Genomic DNA, 23,340 nt, shown 5'->3' with positions numbered 1-23,340 from the left:
CCCTTAGAGCTGGGTTGAGTCTGTATGACCAACCCTTTTCTCTCTGAGTGGCGTCAGGAAGGTCTTAGCCACTTGGTGCAGATGCTGTCCTGGGTTACATGAGACCTTGTGTCCAAAGGAAAAAGGAAGAAGTTTGCCTGTGGCTTTATTTCAGCCTTACTTACTTATTTACTATTTATTTATTTATTTATTTATTTATTTATTTATTTATTTATTTATTTATTTATGCATGCTGTGGGTCAAACCCAAGTTCTCATCTAAGCCAGCCAAAGACTTTACCATGCACCTTGGTGATTTAGAAGTAGCCACTATTCTTACATAATCATGTGGGTCAGGCATTGGGCGTATAACTTGATGGTACTTGGAGAGCCTTGAACCCGAGCAGTGGCCCCAGCTCATCCTACCCCTCCCCCTGCCCCTCCCCCCGGACAGTCTGTCAGTGCAGACAAGCAGCGGGAAGGAAGTACAAAGATTTTCAACCCTGCTAAAATAGAAAGTGTCAGTCAGTTTGCAGGTGGCCCTGGTCTCCAGGGCCAGGACTCCTAAAGCTTGTTAACCCTGAGATAGCCCGCACAAGGCTGACTTTACTCTGCTCAGAGCTTTTCCGGCACTCTGGATTGGGGACTTTTGACATTACCCAATTTTCTTACCATTTGTACTTACCAGAGTAATTGTGTTGAATTGAATTTATAAGTAACCTTTTTATGTTTGGTTTGGTTTTTTGTTTGTTTGTTCTTTTTTTTTTTTTTTTTTTTTTTTTTTTTGCTGCAGGTTCAACTGCACCCCAGGCTGGCCTCAAGCTTCCAGCTGTCTTGGCCTTGGCTCTACGTGCTGAGCACTGGTTACTGTTTTTCAGTGGCTTTAATAATGCTGCTTCCCTCCCCCCATACACACACTGCCCTCTCTCTCCCTGCACTGGTTATTGCTTTTCAGTGGCTTTATTTATTTATTTATTTATTTATTTATTTATTTTTCTTTTCTTTTTTTCGGGGCTGGGGACCGAACCCAGGGCCTTGCGCTTGCTAGGCAAACACTCTACCACTGAGCTAAATCCCCAACCCCTTCAGTGGCTTTAATAATGCTGCTTACACACACACACACACACACACACACACACACAAACACACAAACACACTGCCCCTCTCTCTCCCTTCCAAAACACTGGGTGAGCCTGGGTGAATGCTGAAAGAGGGTGGAGGTGGGGTGTACAACTCGTGGGAATTATTTTTTTTCCTACTCTGCGGGACTTGGGGACCAAACTCAGGTTTTAGTTTTTACAGCAGGGCCCTACTTACGACCTACTTCCTAAACTATCAGCTAACCTTTTCTTTTTCTAATCAAGATTTTTATTTTTGTTTATTGACTTACTGTGTGTGTCTGAGTGTATATGTGTGCATCACAGGAGCCTTTGGGGGTCCAAAGAGGGCATTGGATCCCCTGGAACTGCAGTGGGTGCTGGGAACTGAACTCAGCCAGAGCTTTGATAGGATTTTGTAACCCAGACTACCAGCCTTGAACTTTGAACCTTTCTCCCTGTGTCCCAAGTGTCAGGGTTAGAGGTGGGTACTAGATCTACACAGGTAGAAACTGAAGCTCCCTTGATCTGACCTGGAGCAGGCATTGGCAATGCTTCCCTTCTACTTAGGAGTTATTTGAACTCTGATGGTTACCCATAGGTGTAAATAATGAACCACTAAGAAGCAAATGCAAGCTTCTGTTACCAGGCCCACCTGCCCAGAGAGCAGGAGCAAACAGAATACACGGAGAAGCCATGGCTGTGGTAATTGCCATTTTCTAGCTCCTGAGGAGAACCAGTTATTAGATAGTAGAACTCAAAGATAAATACTAGTGTCCATGTTAAACTTATTCTTCAGTATTTTTGTAGATGTTTTGGAAATTTTATGAAAAGAGATTAAATTATTTACATTTAAGGACCAAATATAATTCCTGTTTATTTCCTCCCTCTGCACATGCTAGGATTTTATTTTTGTCTTCTCCACTGTTCTCTTAAGTCCTAGTCACTGTTGCTCCAACGGCTTTTGTGACTCATGGAAGGAGTATTTGTGTGAAAGATTAAGATGCTAATTTTTCAAAAATGGTATCTACACTACCATATATAGACAGAGTGTAAGTGAAATGGATTAACTCCCGCAGCAGTAGGCAAATGGTTCCTAAGTAATACTTTTTAAAAAACATGTATGTAAGGATAATCAGCAGGTAGAACTGAACTTTGGTGTCAGTGAGAGGTGATCGTTTTACTTTATCAGTTTGAAGTCTAAATGAGCACTTTCAGAAAACTAATCTTGGGGTTGGGGATTTGGCTCAGTGGTAGAGCGCTTGCCTAGGAAGCGCAAGGCCCTGGGTTCGGTCCCCAGCTCTGAAAAAAAAAAAAGAACCAAAAAAAAAAAAAAGAAAAAAAAAAAAAAAAAAAAAAACCAGAAAACTAATCTTACCAAATCACCGAGCTGTTGCATTAAATTCAAATCTGGTACCCTAAATGGGACATATATAACAGACCCATGTCCTCTAAGTCTCAGGGAACACCATGGAAGATGGGGCAGAAAGACTAAGAGCCAAGAGAAGAGGGAGGAGCGTTGTGAATGCTGGCGTGCTGTGAGTGCTGTGGACCTGACATGGCTCTTACAGCGTAAGCTCAGAGCCTGTGGTGGCCTGCAGAAGATGAAGCCAGTCCACAGTACCAGCATGAGTGTGAGGAGGGCCTTGGGAGGACTTGCCCCAGTTGGCTGCTGGAGAAGGGAGCCATTTTTCTTGGTGTGGTCCCTGAGGTTGTCTGTGCTCTCAGACGGCTGCAAGCCTATACCCATGCCCATTGGACTAGGACTCACTTTTCTGTGAAATGGGTATGGGTGGTTTACCTGCGTGTATGTTTGTGTACCTTGTGCACACCCGGTACCTTTGGAGGCCAGAAGAGGGTGTCAGTCTCCCAGAACTGGTGTTAGACATGGTCGTGAACCATCACATGTATCCTGTAAACCCAATCCAGGTCCTCTGCAAGAGTAGCCAGTGCTTGCAACTGCTAAGCCATCTTTCCAGTGAGTTACTTATGAAGGGGGAGGAGTGCTGGAGTGGACATGATCAGGAAGCCAGTGAGCATTGTACGCATGGTGTTTTTATCTGAGCCTGGGATCCATGAGTAAAATCTGAGGAGTGGCCTGTCCTGGCTCTCTGGGTGTCTGCGGCACACTAGGAAGTATGTCCACTAACATGAGACAAATGAGTGAGTTTTGACAGTTGTCACCGTTGTCTCTTGTGTCCACTAACATAAAAATGGATGAGTTTTGACAGTTCACACTGTTGTCCCTTGAGACTAGATATTGCCCTTCCAAAGTCATTGATTCAACAAATACCAGCAAGTATTGCCTTTTCTGTAACAAAAATCACAGCAGGGAGCGTCACATAGAGCCAGCAGGCCAAGCACAGGAAGCAGTAGATGATGGCTATAGGGAAGGGCTCACCAAGGGAAGCAGAGGTTCATTCCCACCCTCGGTCATTATTCAAGCCCTTCCTGCATACCAACCTCTGTTTAAATCACGAGACCCAGTTTATAGACAGACACATCATATTTCCTACAGTTAAAATGACAAAGGGGAGGATAAACCAGTTACAAGTTTAAGTGACCAGGGCTTATGTGGAGGAAGGAGAAAGAATCCAAGCAGGGTATGGTGGCCCGATCAATGGTCTTGAGCCATGTGTTGGGAATACAATGACATCATCTGGAGGAGCCAGTAAAAGTTAGCAAGGAAGCCATTTGGGTCCTTGTAGGTTTTGAAAAGAGAGCATATGATCTGAGTTTATTCATTTAACAGACAGGAAGTCGGGACCATTTAGAACATAGAGGATGACAGAATATAACTGGTGAGTGGGAGAGAGAGAGAGAGAGAGAGAGAGAGAGAGAGAGAGAGAGAGAGAGAGAGAGAGAGTGAGTGAGAGTGAGAGTACTTGGTTCTGGACCTGGTAAACAGGAATTTAGTGAGAGGGAAAGAAAGGTTAGGTGTGAAGGCACCTGCTGAGACCTGAAACACAACCTTGACAGTGGTAGAGAATCTAGGAACAGACAGTAGAAATGTCAGGATACCTGTGAGGGGCCAAGAAGAGTTCAGTCTTCTTGTGAACATTCCTAGAATGCCATTAAAACACAAGCTCACACCATCTCAACACACACACACACACACACACACACACACAACTCTTGGAGAGATGGCTCAGTGGTTAAGAGTGGTTGCAGAAGCAGAACCATTTGCTCCAGAGCTGGCATTACAGTAAGCATTCTGTGTGGAGCTTTCTTCTTTATTTAGGTCTGTTCATCTCCATTCTGTAGATACTAAAAGGAACCATCTGGTTAAGGAGCTTGCCCAGGATTACAAGGTTAATAAATATTTAGATAAGATGGGCCAAGTTGTAAGCTCAGGGTATAGGACACTGTGAAGCAGCAGGATTCCACCCCAAACTTTCAGTTTGAGGTCCACGTGCTCTCATTGCCATTGGTAGTCTAGAAGGATATTGAGGCACACCAGCAAGTTCTAGTGACCACAAGGGCTCAGTGAGATTTTGGAGTCCTAGGGAATAAGGTGGGGTTCTGATAATTCATTGGGCATTTGTGTGCTAAAGCAGGTTCATCAGTATATTTATGATTGTTTTAGATTCAGACATCTAAGCTTGCACAGAAAAATGACAAAGGGGGTGCATGCATATTCTCTCTCCATTCTAAATGTGAGCGCATGCCTTATAAACTTGTTAATCAGCACATTAGTATTGTGCAAGGCTTTAAAGGAGAAGAGGTCTGTAAAACTCAGAGTGTCTGAAGCGTTTTTGAGTTTCAGGAGAGGAAATGTAAAAATGAGCAGAGCAGCTTTGACTGCTGTTGGTCAAGTTTACAGTGTTCTAGAGAGCTCGACTGGGTCTGAATCCCGAGGCTGCCACTTTCCAGCTTAGGCATGGAACTTGGCTTAGCTTATTCATCAGTTACATGGTGGATAATTGTGTCTATGTCGAGGTTTTTAAATGATTTAGTAGTTGCTCACAAAGAATGCAGAACTGTGCCTGCTGTGTAGTGACAGCAGCATGGACTCATTTGAAATTGGCCTAGATTTTAGAGCTACTTTTAGAAGTACTTTCTAAGGCAGCTGCTATCGCCAGGGTGTGTGCAGCCAATCTCTCATTGTCCTCTGGATTTCTCTGACTCCGGCAGGTGAGGAGGGGCTGGTCTGATAGACGGGGCAATGAAGACTGCTGACTGGGTAGAGATTGCAAGTGGTTTCCTGAATTATTCCAAGGCAAGGGCAGGGAGCTGAGTCGCCTCCCGTGCTGCAGTGCATCTGTTGTTTAAGATACTTTAAGCAGGTCTTGGTTTCCCACGTTCAACTGACTGACTGACGCTCTTGGACTTGGCTCGCATCATACACGCTAGGTGAGCATCTGACCATGCATCCTAGGTGAGCGTCTGACCCCAGGGCTGCAGCCTAGACCTCTTTCTGTTTGCTTTCCTTAATTCCACTGCTAAAGTTGCGATGCAGAACTGTATCTTTTTTGATAATCTCCCTCAGAAGGAAATAATCTTACTATTGCTTGTGTCCATATAACATTCTAGTTCTAAACAAGAAATGTGAAAGACATAGATAAATAGGTAAAGTGATCTCTGCTGGTTTTGAAGTTACATTTTGATATGGAGTGTATATAAGGTTGTTAACATTGTCTTTAAGAAAAGTACATTATTTAATTTTTAATTGATAAGGGGAGAGAAGATGCAGGTCTAACTGACCCTGTGTTCTCATTGTTCATGTCTGTAATTCTGTTTCAAGGTTTTCGTTCCATTTTTTAATGGTAGGGTGATATTAATAGAAAACTTTCTGAATTAATGTTTGTTTTCAGAACTAGAAACCAAACCCAGGACCTAACATGTACTGAGCCAGTTCTCACCTGTTGGCTTATATTGCTCACCCTTAAAAATTGTCTTAAAGATAAGGCTTCACGAAATTAGTGTTGGCCCTGAATTTGTAATTGTGTGAAGTGGCCTCAGTCTCCTGAATAAATAAATGAAATTACAGAGAGGGTGTGTGTGTGTGTGTGTGTGTGTGTGTGTGTGTGTGTGTGTGTGTGTGTGTGTGTGTGTACAACTGACTCACTTGCATTTAGTTCTTGTAGGTCTACCATTCTTAGTGAAATTAACAATAACTAAAAGCCTGATAGATTTCTTGTAATCTAGGAGTGCTGACAAAAGTTTAGGCTAGTAGATTTATATCTCCAGGGAACAGAAGTGGAAACTCGTGCTTGAATTCCAGACTATCCCAGCCCACCTAATTGTTCATCTATGTGGGGACAAGGTGGAGTCACTGTGACAGTGCCATCCTTCCCTAGTGGAGATGGGCAGTCACTACCTGTCACCTCCCCTTGGCTAATGAATTCTCAGATGAGCTAAAGAGATCAGTAGTGCAGTCTTTAGGATGAAGTCTGAGCAGAGAGAAGGCCATGATGGTGCTGGTTGGTGGTTCTGACTGACTGCTGTTGGGTGGAACGATGGCCAGAGTCTGGTTGAGCGAGCGAGCGATCGAGCACACCCAGCCCCATAGCATCGTCCCTTGGGATTGTCCAGGTGTGGCTCACTAAACATCACTGTGTGTCAGCCCCTCAGGGTCTTAGGACTCTGACCTTTTAAAAGGTTGTGTATTTTTCAAAAGTACCTTAGGAGTAGCCGCCTTCCCGCTTAAGGTTTGGTTCTGTGTGTCTAGTGCAGGGGGCCTCTTCCTTCCATTTGCTACTTTCCAGAAGCTTCCTTGCTTCTGTGAAAATAGGACAATCTTTTTACCTCACAATAAGTGTCACGTTTCCAAGCCCTCTCTGTCCTACCAACAGACTTGGCGGTCAGCTGAGTCCTCTCGTGCTGCCAGAGTCCTGTAGGCCAATGATCTGAACTGTGTCTGTTCTGGGTTTCTTGGCGAAGGCACTCGCATACATAGTGGAGCACGGCTGTATCAGCTGAAGTGTGCTTTAACCTGACCTTAAAGTTCTGCCTGTGTCTCTGGGGATGTTGATTTCCCTGCTTAGTGGTTTATTTTTCATGGAGGATAATCAGGTAAGTGGTGGCCCTGCCTTATTCTCTCTGTTCATAAGCCGTAGTCTGTCTTCATATCTGAGTGTGATTGTTCTGCTTTAAAGGAGCACCACTCAGCTGTTTGAGGTGCACCAGATCAAAACCAACCAGTCTGCTTTCTGTGTTGTAGGGCCTCTTCCTGATGGATGGGAGCAAGCCATGACTCAGGATGGAGAAGTTTACTACATAAACCATAAGAACAAGACCACATCCTGGCTGGACCCAAGGCTTGACCCTCGTTTTGGTAAAGGTTTACCTCAGAACCTTTGTGGTCTTTGGATGATAGTGTGGGGTCTGGGGAGACTTAAGAAAACTTTTAAAAAAATAGAATCTGCACTGCCTGTGGTAGCAAGTGCTGTATACCCTTATTGGGTTTTTGTTGTTGTTTGTTTAAACCTGAGGAATCTAGGTCCAAATTAGCCTTGGCCGGGGCTGGGTGGGGAATGCTGTAAAGCTCACTGCTTCATTCATGTGGTGATCTGGTTGGAAACCGGCCAGCACGGGGAACAGAGTTTCCCCAGAGGTGTGCGTGCTGGTGCTTGGCGTGCCACACGCTGTCGGGGCTGAAGGTGCAGACCTGGCTCAGAGCACGAGAACGGATAAGGGAAGAATTGTGCAGTTGGTGGGGACTTTTAACCTAGGTTTACGTTAAGGCCCTTTCCTTCACTGTTTACTTGGGAAATGAAAAACAAAGCAGAGCCCTCCTCCCAAGTGTGCTGGGTGGGTAAGGGTCTCCGCTCCCACTCACAGCCTTTCTGCCCTGTCTGTAGTTTCATCTGTTGGCTTTGTGAAGTTTCTTTCCAAAGCATGGAAAATGAATCTAAAAAAGAACATATAATGTGGTTTGAGCACTCATCTCGGCCCTGATGCCTTAATGGGAACAATGTGCGGAGCAGTGAGCGGGCGCAGTGCACGGTGCGGTGCTGAGCCTTTGAAGCTTCCCAGGGGCTGACCTGACCACCCCATAGGCTTTACTGGAAAGGAGAATTAACTCTGTGAATGCCACCAAAACACAACCCTAGGGTTGGGTAAAAATAACTTTCCCAAAGAGAGTCTTATAGCCTGATACAATCCTCAGTGTCATCTGTTCACTTAGAAACAGACACCACAACAATAAAAGACAATGTTTGGATTTACCTCAAATGTCAGCTTTATTGGCTAGTTAAGCCCCTCCCCCCTTCTCCAGGGACATCAGAGGTGGGACTGTAGCCTAGGCCATCATTTTGACAGAACCAGCTGTTTGTGCTTCAAGACCTGTTGTGGTGTTAAGAAAGTAACATACATGCTAGCAGTTCACAACTTCAGGTTCTGTTAATACTTGAGTAAGCTTTTGTGGTTGAAGCAGAGCATGAAGGTAGAAAAATCCCTTAAACTCTGCATTAGTGTCCTAATGCATAGATGACACTCATCTGGAGTGATAGAGCCACATTTCCTTAAAGCTTATTTGATGATTCACTTCATCTGCCCTTGGAGAGCTTGGAAGAACTGCTGGGCCGCTCCCTGTAACGTCTAGCTATGTGTGTGTGTGTCCATAGTGTGTGGTGGTGTTAAGAGAGGGGAAAGAGGGAGAAGCTTGGCTGTGGGCTTAACTTTATCTGGTGATCGTACCGTACAGCTGGGTTTTTTAAGAAAGTGGGTATTAGGGGTGAAAAAGAAAAGCATCCAGCCACCCCACTGCAGCGGGTAATGGAGATACTGACAAAGGTCCCTCCTCCTTGCCTTCCTTCCCTTTCTTGGGCCCACTATGTAGTGTGTTCCAGGCAGGCTTGACTACGTGCCAAAGCCTTTGATTTCGTGGCCCGATTTGTAATCTGTTCCAGACCTTTGCAGTCAGAGCTGGAGTGTGACTGAGGGGGCGGGGAGAAGAACTTAGTGGAGAGTGACAAGAGAGAAGCAAGCTGTTAGCGCTGCCCTCTCATTTTTGACCCTGGGTGGGGCCATGCACACACAAGTACATGTCAGTTAGTGTCTCCATGCCTGTGGAGCTCACTCAATTCTCTGTGCTCTCCGGATCCATAGTTAAGAGAGGCTTAGCTAAGCCACATAGATAGGCAGAAAGGTGTCCATGCCTTAGGACGGAGGATAAGCTCTAACTTATTGCCCACTTCAAACATCAACCTTCATTTTCATATCTATTTCTTACATGTGTGGTTAGCATATGCTTGTGGAAGATAAGTCTCTGTCAGTGTTAATGCTGGTTGATAACCTCTACAAGAGGCTATCTGCTTTTTAACCGCATTAAAGAATATGAGTCTTGTAGTATTTGTGCTGATGTTAAATTATGTCAAATTTTAGGCTGGGGAGATAGATAGGTAAAGTACTTTTAGTTCAAACATGAGGAATCTTTGTGTTTTTGTTTGGTGTCAGATAGGCCTTGCTGTGTACCCATCTGGCCTGGAAATGATTATGTAGATGAGACTGGCCTCCAAGGCTCTCTGGTCTTGCCTCCTGAATGCTGGGGTTAAAGGAATGCACCTCCACACCCAGCTTTGTATTGAATCATTTCTCCTCATCTTTTGTCATTTTTTATGAATGGATTATTTTAATTTTTTTATTTTATTTCACGTGTATGAATGTTTTGCCCTTATGCACTGTTGAGATATCAAGCATAGGAAAAAGGGAAGAACTGTTTGTATCTGGACCTTCGCGTGCAGCTAATTCTCGGCAACTGTATGCCAAGGGCTCTAGGCTTCCGAGGCCTGCTTTGGTCTTCTAGGCACAGCTGCGATTACTCTGAAGAGGAGCCAGACTCTGTTAATCTTTCATCTAAAGATAAGCCGTATCTCCAGAGCCTGGCCTGGCAGTGCTCAGTTCTCTCTGTGCAGTGGTGAGGACAGGGTGCTTGCTGGTGGAGCAGAGCAGACTACCTGGCGTCCTTCAGGGTTGGCCCTGCTGCCTGAAGGGGGTCTGCCACAGACCTGCCTCTGTCCATTCAGAACCCACAGGAGGCCACATGACACAGCAGCGGCTGTGAGGGAGTCCGAGCCATCTCCCAGCAGCTCTTCAGCTTAAGCACTTCTTGACGTGAGGTTTTTGATACATCAGATTATTAAATAAATATCCAAATAGTTCCGGGGTCAGCAAGATGGCTCATTGTTAGGTACTTAATGCCTGGTGACCTGAGTTCCATCCCTGGGACGCAGGTGGCAGAAGGAGAGAACTGACTCTTTAAGTTGACAGGCACAGTTTGGCTTACACCCCCCACCACACCCCCCAGTAAATAATGTTTCAAAAATAAAAATAGTTTAGTACCTGGGCTTGGCATTGTTATCCAGTACCTAGACAGGTTTTCAGTTGCGGCAAACAGTCCCCTGTTGCTCACCCAGAACGCTCAGTGTAGTAACATAAGTTCAGCCTCTACCGCTGGCACTCTTGACTGCCCAGCTCTCTCAAGTCCCAGGACTTGGAGCAGGAGCTCCTGCTGAGCGGGTGAGCTTTAAAATCATAGCATAAAAGCATAGTGGTTTGTGATTCAAAGCAGCTCCTATCAGATGCGTGCACTTGTACACAAACTTTTTAAGTTTCAGCCTTACTTGTATCGACTTTAGACTGTGCTAAAGATGGGCTAGCTGTTACTTACAGACACAGACTGAAAGGAAAGGGAAAGAAGTGGCAGACCTAGGGGTCAGGCTAGGGCCATCCCAGGCTTTAGTTTTACTGCTTGTCATTTCCCTTGGTGACCCCCACCCCAGGTCACTTCCAATGTCTGCTTGTGTGAAGCTGTGCTTGTGCACTTGTGCTCCAGTCTGTCCCGTGTCACCAGCAGCATGTCACCAACTCAGGACAGGACTAGTTATTAACTGTCTCAAGGTGAAGGATAAAACAATACGGGAAAATAGAGGAAAGGAGCCACAGGCCAGGGCATGTGTGCCTCATGGAAGGTCAGTCAGTCGGCTGTGTGGTGCCTTTCACCACAGCAGTGCACCCATCATGTGAAATCAGCCCTGAGTCTAACGTGTGCTCTCTCTCCTTCCACTGAGTGCCGGTCGCTGTCTGACCTTTTCTTCCAAATAAGTCATTTCCACAGTAAAGAGAAGCGGGGCAGCTGGGGACAAAAAGCTGACAACCAGTGAGAACATACCCTCCCTCTATCTCACCTCAGTTAGCTACCCATCTGCCCCAGAGTGCAGGAGGAGGTGTTGAGGGGAGAAGTCTTTTAACTTTGACTGACTGACTGTCTGTCTGTCTGTCTGAGGCCTTATTCTCAGAACACTACCCCTGCCTTAGTCTTCTGTGTACTGGGATCACACAGGTATGCACTAAGATACTCTGCTCTGTTGACTTCTTTTTTCTTTTTGTTCCATCCGAATTGTGTTGTAGTGGATGTAGTGGGCCTGGATGTAGTGGGCCTTTAACCCTAGCACTTGGGAAGCAGATGGACCGCCAGCCTGGTTCACATTAGTATAGCCGGCTCTACAAAGTGAGACTGTCTCGATGTTGGTGTGATGCTAAACACTACATTACTTATACATAAGGGTTATTAAGCGTTGGCAAGCAAGCTATATATTAATGATGACATTAGTTAAGGTCCTGATTTGCCTATCCACTCACCTTCCTACCCTCCAGGCCTTTTAAGCAGAATCTCACTGTTTAGCCCAGACTAGCCTTAAAAAACTCAAGATAATCTGGCCTCAACTTTCAGGCGGGTACCACCACCTATACCTGCTGTGGATCCTGATCCACTCAATGCCACACATTTTCATGGTGAGAAAGAAACACCAGTATATAATAAATGCCAGATGGACAAATTAATTACTGTGCCAACTTAGTGTAATTGTTTTGTAGCTAATTCAGCCCCTTACGTCATGTTGACAGCCATGGGTGTTTTGTACCTTAAACCAACAAAACCACACTCGTTTCTTCGGTAGTTGTAGACGGTCATTCCTTCAGCAAGCGTTAGACAAACCCTTTTCTTTTTATCAAAAGAATTTATGTAAATTAATGTTTCTGTTAAAAAATTCCGACTTTAAATTTATATTTGGTAAAGTTTCTAGAAATTAATGATCTTGAAGCTAAGACTAACACCTCTGTAATTCTTTATAATAGCCCATGGTTTTGAAATTTTATAAACCTAAAGGTTAGATTTGTACCACATTTTTATCCAGTGCATGCTTGTGTATGACCTGCACACTGGATAAGACGACAGCTTTGGGAAGTCAGTTCTTTCCTTCCACCGTGTGGTCCTCCAGGGTTGACTTCAGGTCGTGTGGCTCCCCTCCTCCCCCTTAAAGGTTATCTTAGGTCTGAAAACTCAAGACCTGAGGAGGCTTGCAGAGCACCCTGACTCTTTCTTATCAACAGTCATGGGTAGTTTGGTTTTCTGTCAGATTGAAGTGCTGTTTGGGGCAGTTTCTCTTTGCCATGCAAAGGTAGCTCCGACAGGATTTTAGCAGGGAGTGTGTATGTGGTGTTTTGTTTACTTTTGTGTTTTTGACATTTTCCCTTTGCCTTTTTTGAGTTGGTTAAAACTGGAGGTGGGTGTGGGTGGTTCAAGGGCTCTTCTTCAGGGAGGACATTTGGAGAGCTTCTTTGCCCGTCTCTCCTGCTCCACCCCCTCTCCCTGGAACAAAGCGTGTTGTGTCTTTGCTGCTTGTGAGGTCCCTACTGCACCCATGTGAGTGCACTGGTGTGCGCTGTGTCTTGTTGGTTAAGTAAGATGCTCAGGGAGTGAGTGACCAAGGCTGAGGTAAAGCACATGCAAGCGTGTGCACACCCACTCCATCACAGGAGCACACCCTTCTGCTGTGTCGACTGGGCCTGCGGGGCCTGGTGTCCTTGAAGAGCCAGGTGAGCTTAACTCTGGAGATGCACACTGGCGGTGCAGTGCCAGCTGCCTGCAGCAGTCAGCTGTGAAGATCCCCGCCGTGGCCGGGCTCTGCCTAGGTGGGACTCTAGAAGCTGATGGTGAAAACAGAGGGGATGATTTTTAGCTTTGTTTTTTTTTAATGTGCAGTTTTGTTGTTGTTGGGTTTGCTGTAGTTTTCTTGGCCTGGTTGTCTTTGGTTTAGGCAGGGTTACATTCTATAGCACAGGCTGGGCTGTCACTCACCGCAGCTCCAGCCTACCTCAGTCTGTAGTGAGCCTCCTGCCTCAGTTTCCCCAGTGCTGGGATTGCAGAAACAAAACATCACTCCCAGCCCAATTTGTTTTCACCAAGTATGTTTTTTAGTAACTCACTTAATCTATTATTACCAACGACGACGACGACAATCTAGTGTAAAACGCAGTCATTTTCTGTTTTTAGTACAGGAAATGCTTATGAGACTTAGGCTGTGTTTTGATGCTTGTATCTCATAATCCCAGAACTTCTCAAAATGAAAGGTCATTTTCTAACACTATTCATCCATTTATTGAGTAGTTTTTAGATTAATTTTATTTTTGTTTTGTCTGCATCTATGTCAGTGTGGCAGAACAGGGCACTGACACCCCCCCCTTCCGCCCCCGGAACTGGGACTGCTGATGGTTGCGAGGCAGTGTGGACGCTGGGAATCACAGTTGGTCCTCTGGAGAGCGGCAGGCGCTCTCACCCCAGGTCATCTGTCCAACCACTTGTACTCCTTCAATTAATTATAGCTAAAGACACTTTTCTTCCCAGTGGGTGTTTGCTCTTGGCTGCGGTGAGTGACAGCCCAGCCTGTGCTATAGAATGTAACCCTGCCTAAACCAAGGCCAAGAAAACTACAGCAAACCCAACAACAATAAACTGCTTGCAGGCTCTGTGGGAAGGGGCACACTCCAGGTCACTCTAGCACATTTACTGTATGGAAATACATTAGTAGTCAGGATTGGTTATTTTGTTGGTCGAGTTCTCCTCAGAAAGTGGTCATTGATGAGCTGATGATTTGATTCGTATCCTTTGTAGAAAGTCTCTCCGATTTTGTTTTAATGTGGTTTGGTTGTGTGCGCGTGCCTCCCTGAAGGTTCTATGTGAAAGGCCTCTCTCTCTGAACCCACCAGCTTCCGGAAGATTCTGCTTCTGCCTTCTATCTCACAGCAGGAGTGCTAGGATTACAGATGTATGCTATTGAATTCTGCGTTATATGTGGCCTCCATGGATTCACCTCATGTTGTATGGCTTAGGTAGCAAGTACCTTTACCCGCTGAGCATTTTGCAGGCCCTTTAACTCTATTTGTATAGCTTGCCGCTTTGGTTCCTGTTCTCTGATGCTACCCAAGTTCCTTTTGCCTTCGGGATCTGTAACAGTTGTGATGGCCATGGGTCACAGTCATCACATCTATGGTAGCTTCTCAGGGATTTCTAGCTGACTGGCTATCCCCTTGCATGCTTGAGTTACCTTTTCTAGTTTTTCAGGACAGTCTTTGTTTCATTTCAGCCATGAACCAGAGGATCACTCAGAGTGCTCCAGTGAAGCAGCCCCCACCCTTGGCTCCCCAGAGCCCACAGGGAGGCGTCCTGGGTGGAGGCAGCTCAAACCAGCAGCAGCAGATACAGCTGCAGCAGCTACAGATGGAGAAGGAGAGGCTGCGATTGAAACAGCAGGAGTTATTTCGGCAGGTGAGACCACAGGTTAGAGCTCGGCCTTTGTCTTCCGGGCTTCCCCTTCCACAAGTCTGTGCTTTTCATTGTAGCTTCAGTCAGCTGCCAAGGAATGTTGGTTTTGTGAAAGCAGGCCTGCTTTTGTCCTGTTCCTTGACTGGCCTTGGTTCATATGCACTGTAATTCATGGTCCTACATCATACAGAGCTGTATTTATTATCCAGAGTGGTGGGGCACACCTCTCCCTCTCATCCAGAACTTTGGAGGCCATTGCAAAAAGATTAGGAGCTCAAGACCAGTCTGAGCTACATTATAATGTGAAGGCTAGCCTGAGCTACATGAGACCCTGTTTCAACAGAAAAAAAAGAAAAGTACTGGGCAGTTGTCATTGCAGTTGGGCAAAAATGCTTCTTCCCAGGTGCAGACCAATTGCAGACATTGTTTCTGAGAGCTTGGCAAATAGAACTCTGGACTATCCCTTGGAGAAAAACAGTTTCTCCCTTAAGTGAATCATTTGTACAGTATACTGTGTGACATTTTCTTTAATGACAGATGTTTCAGTATTCTTAAGTCAAAGAATTTCCTTTAAAAATGTCCCCAAGTTTATAAAATCCCAGGTCTTAAGAGTTGTCGCTGTGCTTTCTCATGGTGAAGGGCAGGAGGACCTGAGGGGGACGAGCTTGTGACCGTTCCTTCAGAAAGCACTGTTGAGGAAGAAGGAATGGTCTGAGGTTTGGGGCTGAGTGTAGTCTAATGAAAGAGCGCTCGCCTAGCACGCGTGAGGCCTGGGTCCAGGAGACACCTAGTCCCACCCAGTTCTGTTTATCGTACTTCAAGAATTTGAGATCTTGTTACCTTAGTAGAGAGTTGGTCTTTGGTTAAGCAGTAGATCTTTTCAGATTTGTATAGAAACTGTGAATGAATGTCACCGTAGTACAGTGGTCAAGAGTGTACAAAAAGAGAAGACCCAGGAAATACAATCTCCTTTCCCAGAGATTCAAGCTTTGTTGGTTGTAAATTAACTGTTTCTTTTTATCCTTACCCTCCAAGTTGTTTACCAACCCAAAATAGTGTCTGGACTTTCTAAATTGCCTTTTTTTTAATCAGAGCTACTGTGAATATTTAAAAATAGTTTTATATTACACTTCTGTTCCAAGAAGTTGGCCTTAAAGGTAGACTGACTTAAGCCCTGGAATCTGACAGACTCCTCCTTACACTGTTGGTGCTCGTGTATAATGCGTCCCCATGGTCCAGGTGTGCTGGCAAGGTAGTGTCAGCAGACGGTGACAGGGAGAGCACACTAACTCAGGTTTCGTCCTCTCCTCCATCCCACTGCAGAAGGAAGGGTACACACAGCTGTAGAAAGCTCTTAGAACAGGTAGCATCACAAGGATTTCAGTGTTGTGGCAGAAGAAATAGAAGTAATGAAGCTGGCTCCTTGTCTTCATTCGTTCTGACTGTGACTGATTGGTGGGTGGGTGTACAATCAAGTTGCAATTTCATATGCATGTGGGCTGCCAAAATCCAGATTGTGTCATAATAAGAAGCTCACTCAGTTTATAATGTCTTCTCATTCTTTAACGTAGAGATGCACCTCTGTCACTCTGTGTTATGTCAATTAGCCAGGGTTTCTTGGGCAAATTCTGCTACTTGTAGAATTCTTCCTTCCAAAGAAGTTTTCTGGCTGTTCTTGGGTGGTGGGTCCTGGACAGATGGCCTTCCTTCTTCAGAGGTAACCTCTGCTACTTTTTCCCTGCTGCCGTCTTGCCTAGTGTTGAAGGGTCAGACCTCCTCTGTTCTAATGCTAATGGACTGCATTTTATTTTAGAACTGTTTGTTTAGCAGTATATGAATGAGTATATCGTAAGGTCTCTGGCTTCCTGTAAACGTCTCCATCCACAGCTGTCTTATCACTGAAACATTGAAGATTATTTCTACCTGCTACATCTAACACAGAAACAAAGAGCCTACCTGACTGTTACTAAATCTGCCTTTGTCTTGGCACCAAGTCTTGCTGTCTGTCCTCAGTGCTGCTGGACTGTGAGGGGCAGTCTGTGCTGTGGTGACATCACTGGCTCCTGTTCTTCTTTGCTGTTTCTTGGGTAGCTTGGGAATTCTATGCTATGGTGAGATGTCTGGATACAATTTGTAAGTCAGCCTACACAGCCAAACCATGCGGCTTAAAGTAATTTTTATCCGTCTTATTTTTTACTCTTAGGCAATACGGAATATCAATCCCAGCACAGCAAATGCTCCAAAATGTCAGGTAGGCTCTTATATGATGTTTTAGCTTTGGGGAAAAAGATAACTAAATTAGGAAAGAGAGACACCGTGTTCCTGGCCCTGTGCTCATTGGAGATGAGCCAGAGTGAATATGTTTGAGTCATCTTTCTCCCCAGACACTTGGCATTACTTTCCAGGGGACTGACGACTGTCTGGCCGTGCTGATTCTCCCAGGGTGTGTGGCCTTTGAGACTCTCAGAACTTCCTGTTTCATACACAGTGTGAAACAGTATCTCAGTGGTCATTTTGTCAGCCTCCAAATGTGTATGATTTTTGTTCAAGCAGCTTAAAGTAGATGTTCTTTTCTCACTCTCTTTAAAGTTTTAAAGAGTCAGTAAATTGAGCCATAGCAAAGAAAGTAGTTAGTTTACATACTTGCGGTCTGTTTTTGGAAATCCTAATGAATACGTTATTCTCAGTAGCCCTTCTGAAGGAGGGCATTGTCACTGTCAAAGCTGCCTCCACTCACTGCCTGGTGCAGTGACACACTGGTCACAGACGCACCAGATGCTGCTGTGGCTGCTCCTGTCTGAGCTATGAATAGTGGCCGTCTAGGTACCATTGTGCATCCGTTATGTTTCTGCTCTAGAAGACTGAGTTAAAGAGCATCTGTGCCTCTTAGATGAGTAGAAGCTACCATAAAACACTCTCCATTTCCTTCCCTCGCCCCACTCCTACCACCTCTCGTTCTTTAGGGATCACTGTGTTATAGCCCAGGCTAGCTTCAGGTCTTTCTATGGCTGTCCTGCCTGTTGTTGCCCCATCAGTAGCCGAACTCTTTGTAGCTTCTATGGGCTAAGTGGAAGGAGCATGTGCTGTTAGGTTAGCCAGTGGAATTACTTGGTGATAAAGTCAGATATCATCCTAACTAAGAAAATAAACTGAATTTTTTTTTTCTTTCATTTTTCAGTTTTTGGGTTAGGCTATCCTTGAACCCACAGATCTGCCTGCCTCTGCTTCCACATCCTAGGATTCACTACCACACCTGGCCTGAACTCTGTTTTCTTTATCTCATAATGCCTTCATTTAACCAAAACATCAACCAAGTAAGGGAGTGTGAACACTCGTGCAAAACACAGTCATTTTCAAGGCAAGGGACACTGTACATCTAGCTGCAAAAACTGCGTAGCACTGGATCTTAGAAACGAAGACAGTCTTTTCCGTTTCTCTTAAGTGGTTTCTATTAGTGATTCTCAAGAGACAAAAGTAACTCCCTAGATTTTCATTGAGATCATAAGTCCTGTAAGTCAGAAATAAATGCAGAAGCTCTCCTTGTTTATATCTGAAACCCAAATCTAGTGAATGGAGATGCCTTCAGGTCTTCATTTCACACTTGAATAGAAAAGCCTTGTGTAGTAAAGGCATCAGGAGTTGATATCTTGGTGTGGTGCTTTGTTTTGAAGAAAAGATTTCCCCAAATCTATAGGCCAGGATGGCCTTGCACTCCGTGGATCCTCTGGATCCTCAGCCTCCCAGGGCCAGACTACAGCTGTGTGCCTTGGCACCTGTTCTGGCTAGGGGCCAAGTCATTGATCAGCTATGGGCTCAGTGTGTAAGGCTCCTGGTTCAATTCCCAACACATACACAAACGTGAGATGTAGACAGTAAAATTTTAAGGTGTTTTAATTGGAGCACATGCTTTAGATTTGTATAGTCTAGATCAAAAATATTTGAGAGTTAAGTTTTGAAAACGCCATTAGATACACCAAAGATTTAAAATTCTAGTTTTTGTAGGTATGGTTGTACAGACTCATGGTTCCTGTGCTTGGGAGGTAAATGTTGGAGGATAAAGGGTTCAGGGCATACCTTGGCTGCATAGCAAGTTTGAAGCTGGCCTGGACTTACTGAGACCCTTTCTAAAGTAAAATGGTTTGCTCTGTGTGTTTGGTTGTCAGCATACGGACCGATGGTTATGAAGTGTCAATCTATATTCAGTTGTGATGGTGGACTCTGACATTGAAGCCTCCAGAGGTTTTTCTCTCTCATCCTACATATATTCTCTATGACATTATGACAATGTATATGGAGAGAAAAGTGGCATTTCTCATACCATACAGCTATTCTGTAACAAAAGCCAGAACAGTAGAGTTTCCAATTCATTTAATGTTTTGTATCACCCAAGAGCCTTCAAAAATGGTAGCTCAAAGATCCAGCAAAAACAGTTTGATACTGCAGTTCAATGAGCAGTAGAGACAGTGTTGACACACATCTAGGTGAACCCCCGAAGGGCAGACAAGCTCTCCCTTCTGGGTTCATCAAGGCTTTTCCTTGGAGAGTAAGAGGAGAGGTAATGTTGCTGCACCTCATTATTCTGCAGGAGAATGATTTCATTTGCTCTGACTCAACTTGGAGAAAAGGAATTCTCAATCTAGCCTGCCTTTGTGGGGGGAGAGAGTGCATGAGGGAGACAGGCAGGAGAGCGTCAGAAAGAGACATGGCTTACGAGGGCTTCCTCTGTCATCCTCTGCTTCAGATCACTCACCTTGCCAAAGCACTGTGCCACCCTGTCAGGAAGGATTTGGTTCAGGGCTGGGGCAGAGTCTGTTTATCAGGGTTTCTCTGGGTAGCCCTAGAACTACACTTGCCTCTGACTCCCAAGTTCTGGGATTATAGCATCACACCAGGGAGGGAAGATGGTGAGGGGGCTTCCCATAAGGCACTAGAGAAATCAAGTCAGCCACACAGAGCTCAACAGTCTGAGTGGACATAGGAAGGGCTTGCTTTTTCACTTCTCCAATAGAAAGATGTGTCTCACAGTGATGATGTATGTGGGTCTTGTTCATAGCCGTGGATGAGGCTGTTAGGGGCTCCAGACTCCAGAGCGTGCATTGGTTTTATTTATTTACTTAGGATGTTGGCTGTGTAGCTCTAGCTGTCTTGGAACTTGCTACTTAAACCAGGCTGGGCTTGAACACCTACTAGCAGGCTCCAAGCTCTCTCTGAGTTACTGGATTACATACACGTGTGTACAAGCACTGCCAGCACTTTTAAATAACTACAGTCAAAAATATTTTTAGCATTTTTAATGAGGCTAACAAATCATATCTATATTCTGGGATTCTGTAACCTGTGTGTACTTGTGTCCCCATGGGTTTATGAAAACCTCAGGCTTGTAGTGTGAATCATGTCGACAGAAGGAAGACCTTTCAAGGCATTTTTAGATCTTCATAACTAAATATGGAACTTGTCACCATAATTTATTATAGTGTGTTTATAGGATTCAGAGAAATTGTCCTTACGTAGAGCTTTCATTTGCATTTCTACAATCCAAAGGAAGCCGTAGCTGTGTAAACATGTCTGCTCTGAGTGCGAGCACCACCGCCTGTGGCGTATGCAGGTCCCTCACAAGGCCACCCTGCACACTCCAGCTCTGTCACACTTTGAGGAAATGACTCTCTTTCCGGGTACACATTGCCCCTTTTCTTTGCTGAAAATGGGGTTCTGAGTGTCTGGGGTCTTTCTGCCTGAAAGGCTCCCTAGGCCATGCTTCGTGGTCAGTAACTCCTCAATATTTGGTAAGCAGTTCTTCATTGGTGAGATCCTACCAGTTAGGGCTTTCTGTTTGCTCGAAGGCCAGGTCTCACCCAGGACTGTCCTCATCAGACAGTCACATAAATGTCTTATCTCACTCAGATTTAGGTGGTCAAAAGTCAGCTTCAGTCTTCATAGAATGACAGTGTCAGTGCTCTGTGGCTGTGTTAGACAGGTCTCCCTGCTCCTGGCACAGCTCAGTGAGTAATAGTGTTAGAGAATTTGACTAGCTACACATTAACACTTGATAGGGAAAAGGCTATAAAAACAATTGCCAGAGATGTTTCTTTCTTGTGAATTTGGTAGTAGCAAAGAATTTGGCTTCCCCTACTCAAAGTTAACAGATACCAGAAATCATAATTTACAGTTCTTTTAACACTTTTTTCAAATCTCTTTTCTCTTGGAAGCCCTAATTTCTCATAAGTCCTAAGATTTATTTAACTGGTTTGCCTTGAATTTCAGTAAGTTCAGGGCCAGCCTGGTCTGCATAGTGAGTTCCAAGCCATGCAGAGCTACACAGTGAGACAGCTAACAGCGTACTGCTGTCTTACTAACGAGATGTTTAATTAACTATGATTGCCTCTTGAGGAGGTGACGCCATAAAGAGCTTTCTAGTTCTTTCTTGTTTGGTTTTCAAGTCTCAGGTTACAAAAGACCAAACTCTAGAACTCTGTCAGAAACAGCCCAACTTGGTGTGTTCATTTCAGAAGTAATGAAGAACTCTAGGACTCAGAGATGAGCTGGGAAGGAGACTGATAAGACCCGGTCTGTCTTGGTTTGGTTTTGAAGCAGGGTTGGTCTTGAACTCACTGTGTAGAACAGGCTAGCCTTGAACGCGGGTCATAAACTGCACCTCCACACCTGGCTAAGACTCCGACCTTGAGCAATGGCGGCTACTGCTGTCTTCAGGATTGTTGGTTTACATTGCTGCCGCCGAGGCAGACCATTTGTAAGAATATGCATTTTTGGAGTTAACTTTTCATTTCCTACATTAGATTTCTAGCTCACAAAGGTGACCCTCCTTAAGCAGGTGGTTGCCAACTTGCCCATGCCTGTGTGCCATGCAGTATCCAAAGGCACATGCTCTGCGGCATATCTCAGTACTGCCAAAGACAGTACAGACGGACTTGGCTGCACCCGCAGTTGGCTACCCTTAGTATTTTCATATGCAGCAAATAGGATTCAGTAAAGTTAAACCTGTTGTCGGCTTCAAGAAGCTGTCAAAAGCTAGAGTGGTAATCAGTTGAAATGAATGTTTAACACGTGAATGATGGAGGGGGTGGGTCACTTTGTTTTTGAGTTTTTGCATAAATAAAGTAGTCTCCCTGACTTCCTTTTGGGAGGTGGGGGGAGTCTTGTTTTCTGTGGTCCAGCTTGGCCTTGAACTAGAATTCTGCCTCAGCCCCCCACTACTCATTACAGGCTGGAGCACACCTGGCTTCCTCCCCACTCCCCTCTTTCTTAATCACATCTTGGGCATTAATTGAATCTAAAAACAACTTCTCTTCCTATATAAATCAACCTGCATGCAGGGAGCGCCATTACCTGCACCCTCTGTCCTGTGTCAGGAGCCAAGGTGCTACAGGGTTTCCTGTCTCTGATCTGTGTGCTTTCAGTAAACAACCTTGAGGAGTTGAAAGCACTTTAGGTAAATGGCATGTGACAGGCACACTTAGTAAACAGCGTTTTACATGTTGTCAGCGCCTCTGAGAAGGCTTTAGGCAGCTCTCAGACATGAACAGAAGATTGGAGCTGCATCCTACTCTGTGCTGCACCTCGTCAGATGCTGAAGGAGAATGAACGTGAAATTAGAGCTGGCTTTTTCAAAAGACCCTCTGTATGCTGTCCTATGGGAACCAGTGTTGCTGGGGCTGTAGCCTCCGTGGCGCAGCGTTAGCCGCCTCAGTACAGAGACACAGCCATTGTCCTGTAACTGGGTCGGTGTGGAGCAGCTGTACAACTTCAGCCTGGGGACATGATTGGACAGCCTACAGGAGTGACTTCACCCGAAGCCCTGGATGTTGCAAGTTACTCTGTCTCCAAGGAGCTTGGGGTTATTTCATCTTGAACACAGTGCCTAAAATTAGACGACTGAGCTAAAAATACAAGATGGTCCAACTTCTCTTTTCCCAAAGGTAGTTGGAAAAGTTTGAAAGTCTTACAAAATGGGGAAGTAAGCAAGTCAGAAGAAGTTTGGCCAGAGCCAGGTCAGTCTTCTGCCCTGTGTCAGAGGTCAAATAGTTCTGCTACTAGAGTATCTGACTTTTTCTAAATCAAGTATTTTTAGTGCATTTTCTTCTGTAATAATTCAAATATGCAGTAGTTTTTCCCAGTGAGCCTGTAAATCTCAGCTAATCTGGGACATGTTTAGAGTCCTGCCTTGTGAGTAAAGTCAGTGGTCCCAGCCTGATCTAGATTTCTGTGGTGCTTCATGAGGAAGGTGGGTTTGCCTGTTTTCCAGAATGAACTTGAGTTTCCTGCCTCTGTTGAAACCTGGCTCTTGTAGCCCAGGCTGGCTTTAAGACTGGACCTCCTTCCCCTAAACCTTCCAGGTGCCGGAATTACAGGTGTGCACCATCACGGCACCTGGCTAGGGTCTACCTAGGGGTGTGGGATTGTGTACTCTAGATAAAAGGGTACACACCATGTTTATTCATTCACACAAAACTTTAAGTTGTGTTAAGGGAATGACAGGAAGGAAGCACAGTGTCTTCCTCTCTGAGGACATGAGTGATCTTGCCTTGAGTAAAGCTGCTTATCTGTGTGTCCACGACAGATATCTTTGTGGTTCTGGTTTCCTTCAAATTGTTGCCAGCCTTGTAGCCCAGAGTACTATCGCCCTGTCACCTTTTTGACAGGGTAGCTGGATTTTGATCATGGCTCAGGGCCTTCTTGGAGGCTCCTTGGGCGACTAGGAATG

The 23,340-nt window shown here is 45.1% G+C and overlaps 1 protein-coding gene across 8 annotated transcripts in view; it reads left to right on the top strand.

Moving 5' to 3' along the window:
• The window catches only part of Yap1 (Yes1 associated transcriptional regulator), a 70,240-nt gene that overhangs the window by 35,801 nt on the left and 11,099 nt on the right, over positions 1-23,340 (top strand). Inside the window, exons 4-6 of one of the 8 annotated variants that reach the window (XM_032909566.1) lie at positions 7,239-7,358; positions 14,443-14,636; positions 16,825-16,872. In XM_032909566.1, the coding sequence (XP_032765457.1) occupies positions 7,239-7,358; positions 14,443-14,636; positions 16,825-16,872 (362 nt within the window). The remainder of the gene's footprint in view (positions 1-7,238; positions 7,359-14,442; positions 14,637-16,824; positions 16,873-23,340) is intronic. The other 7 variants (XM_032909568.1, XM_032909567.1, XM_032909569.1 and 4 more) reach the window with 7 other exon arrangements.

Source organism: Rattus rattus, chromosome 8 (assembly GCF_011064425.1).
Source record: "Rattus rattus isolate New Zealand chromosome 8, Rrattus_CSIRO_v1, whole genome shotgun sequence".
In the NCBI taxonomy this organism is placed as follows: domain Eukaryota; kingdom Metazoa; phylum Chordata; class Mammalia; order Rodentia; family Muridae; genus Rattus; species Rattus rattus.
The sequence above is the reverse complement of the archived record's forward strand: the minus strand, read 5'-3'. Positions and strand labels throughout refer to the sequence as shown.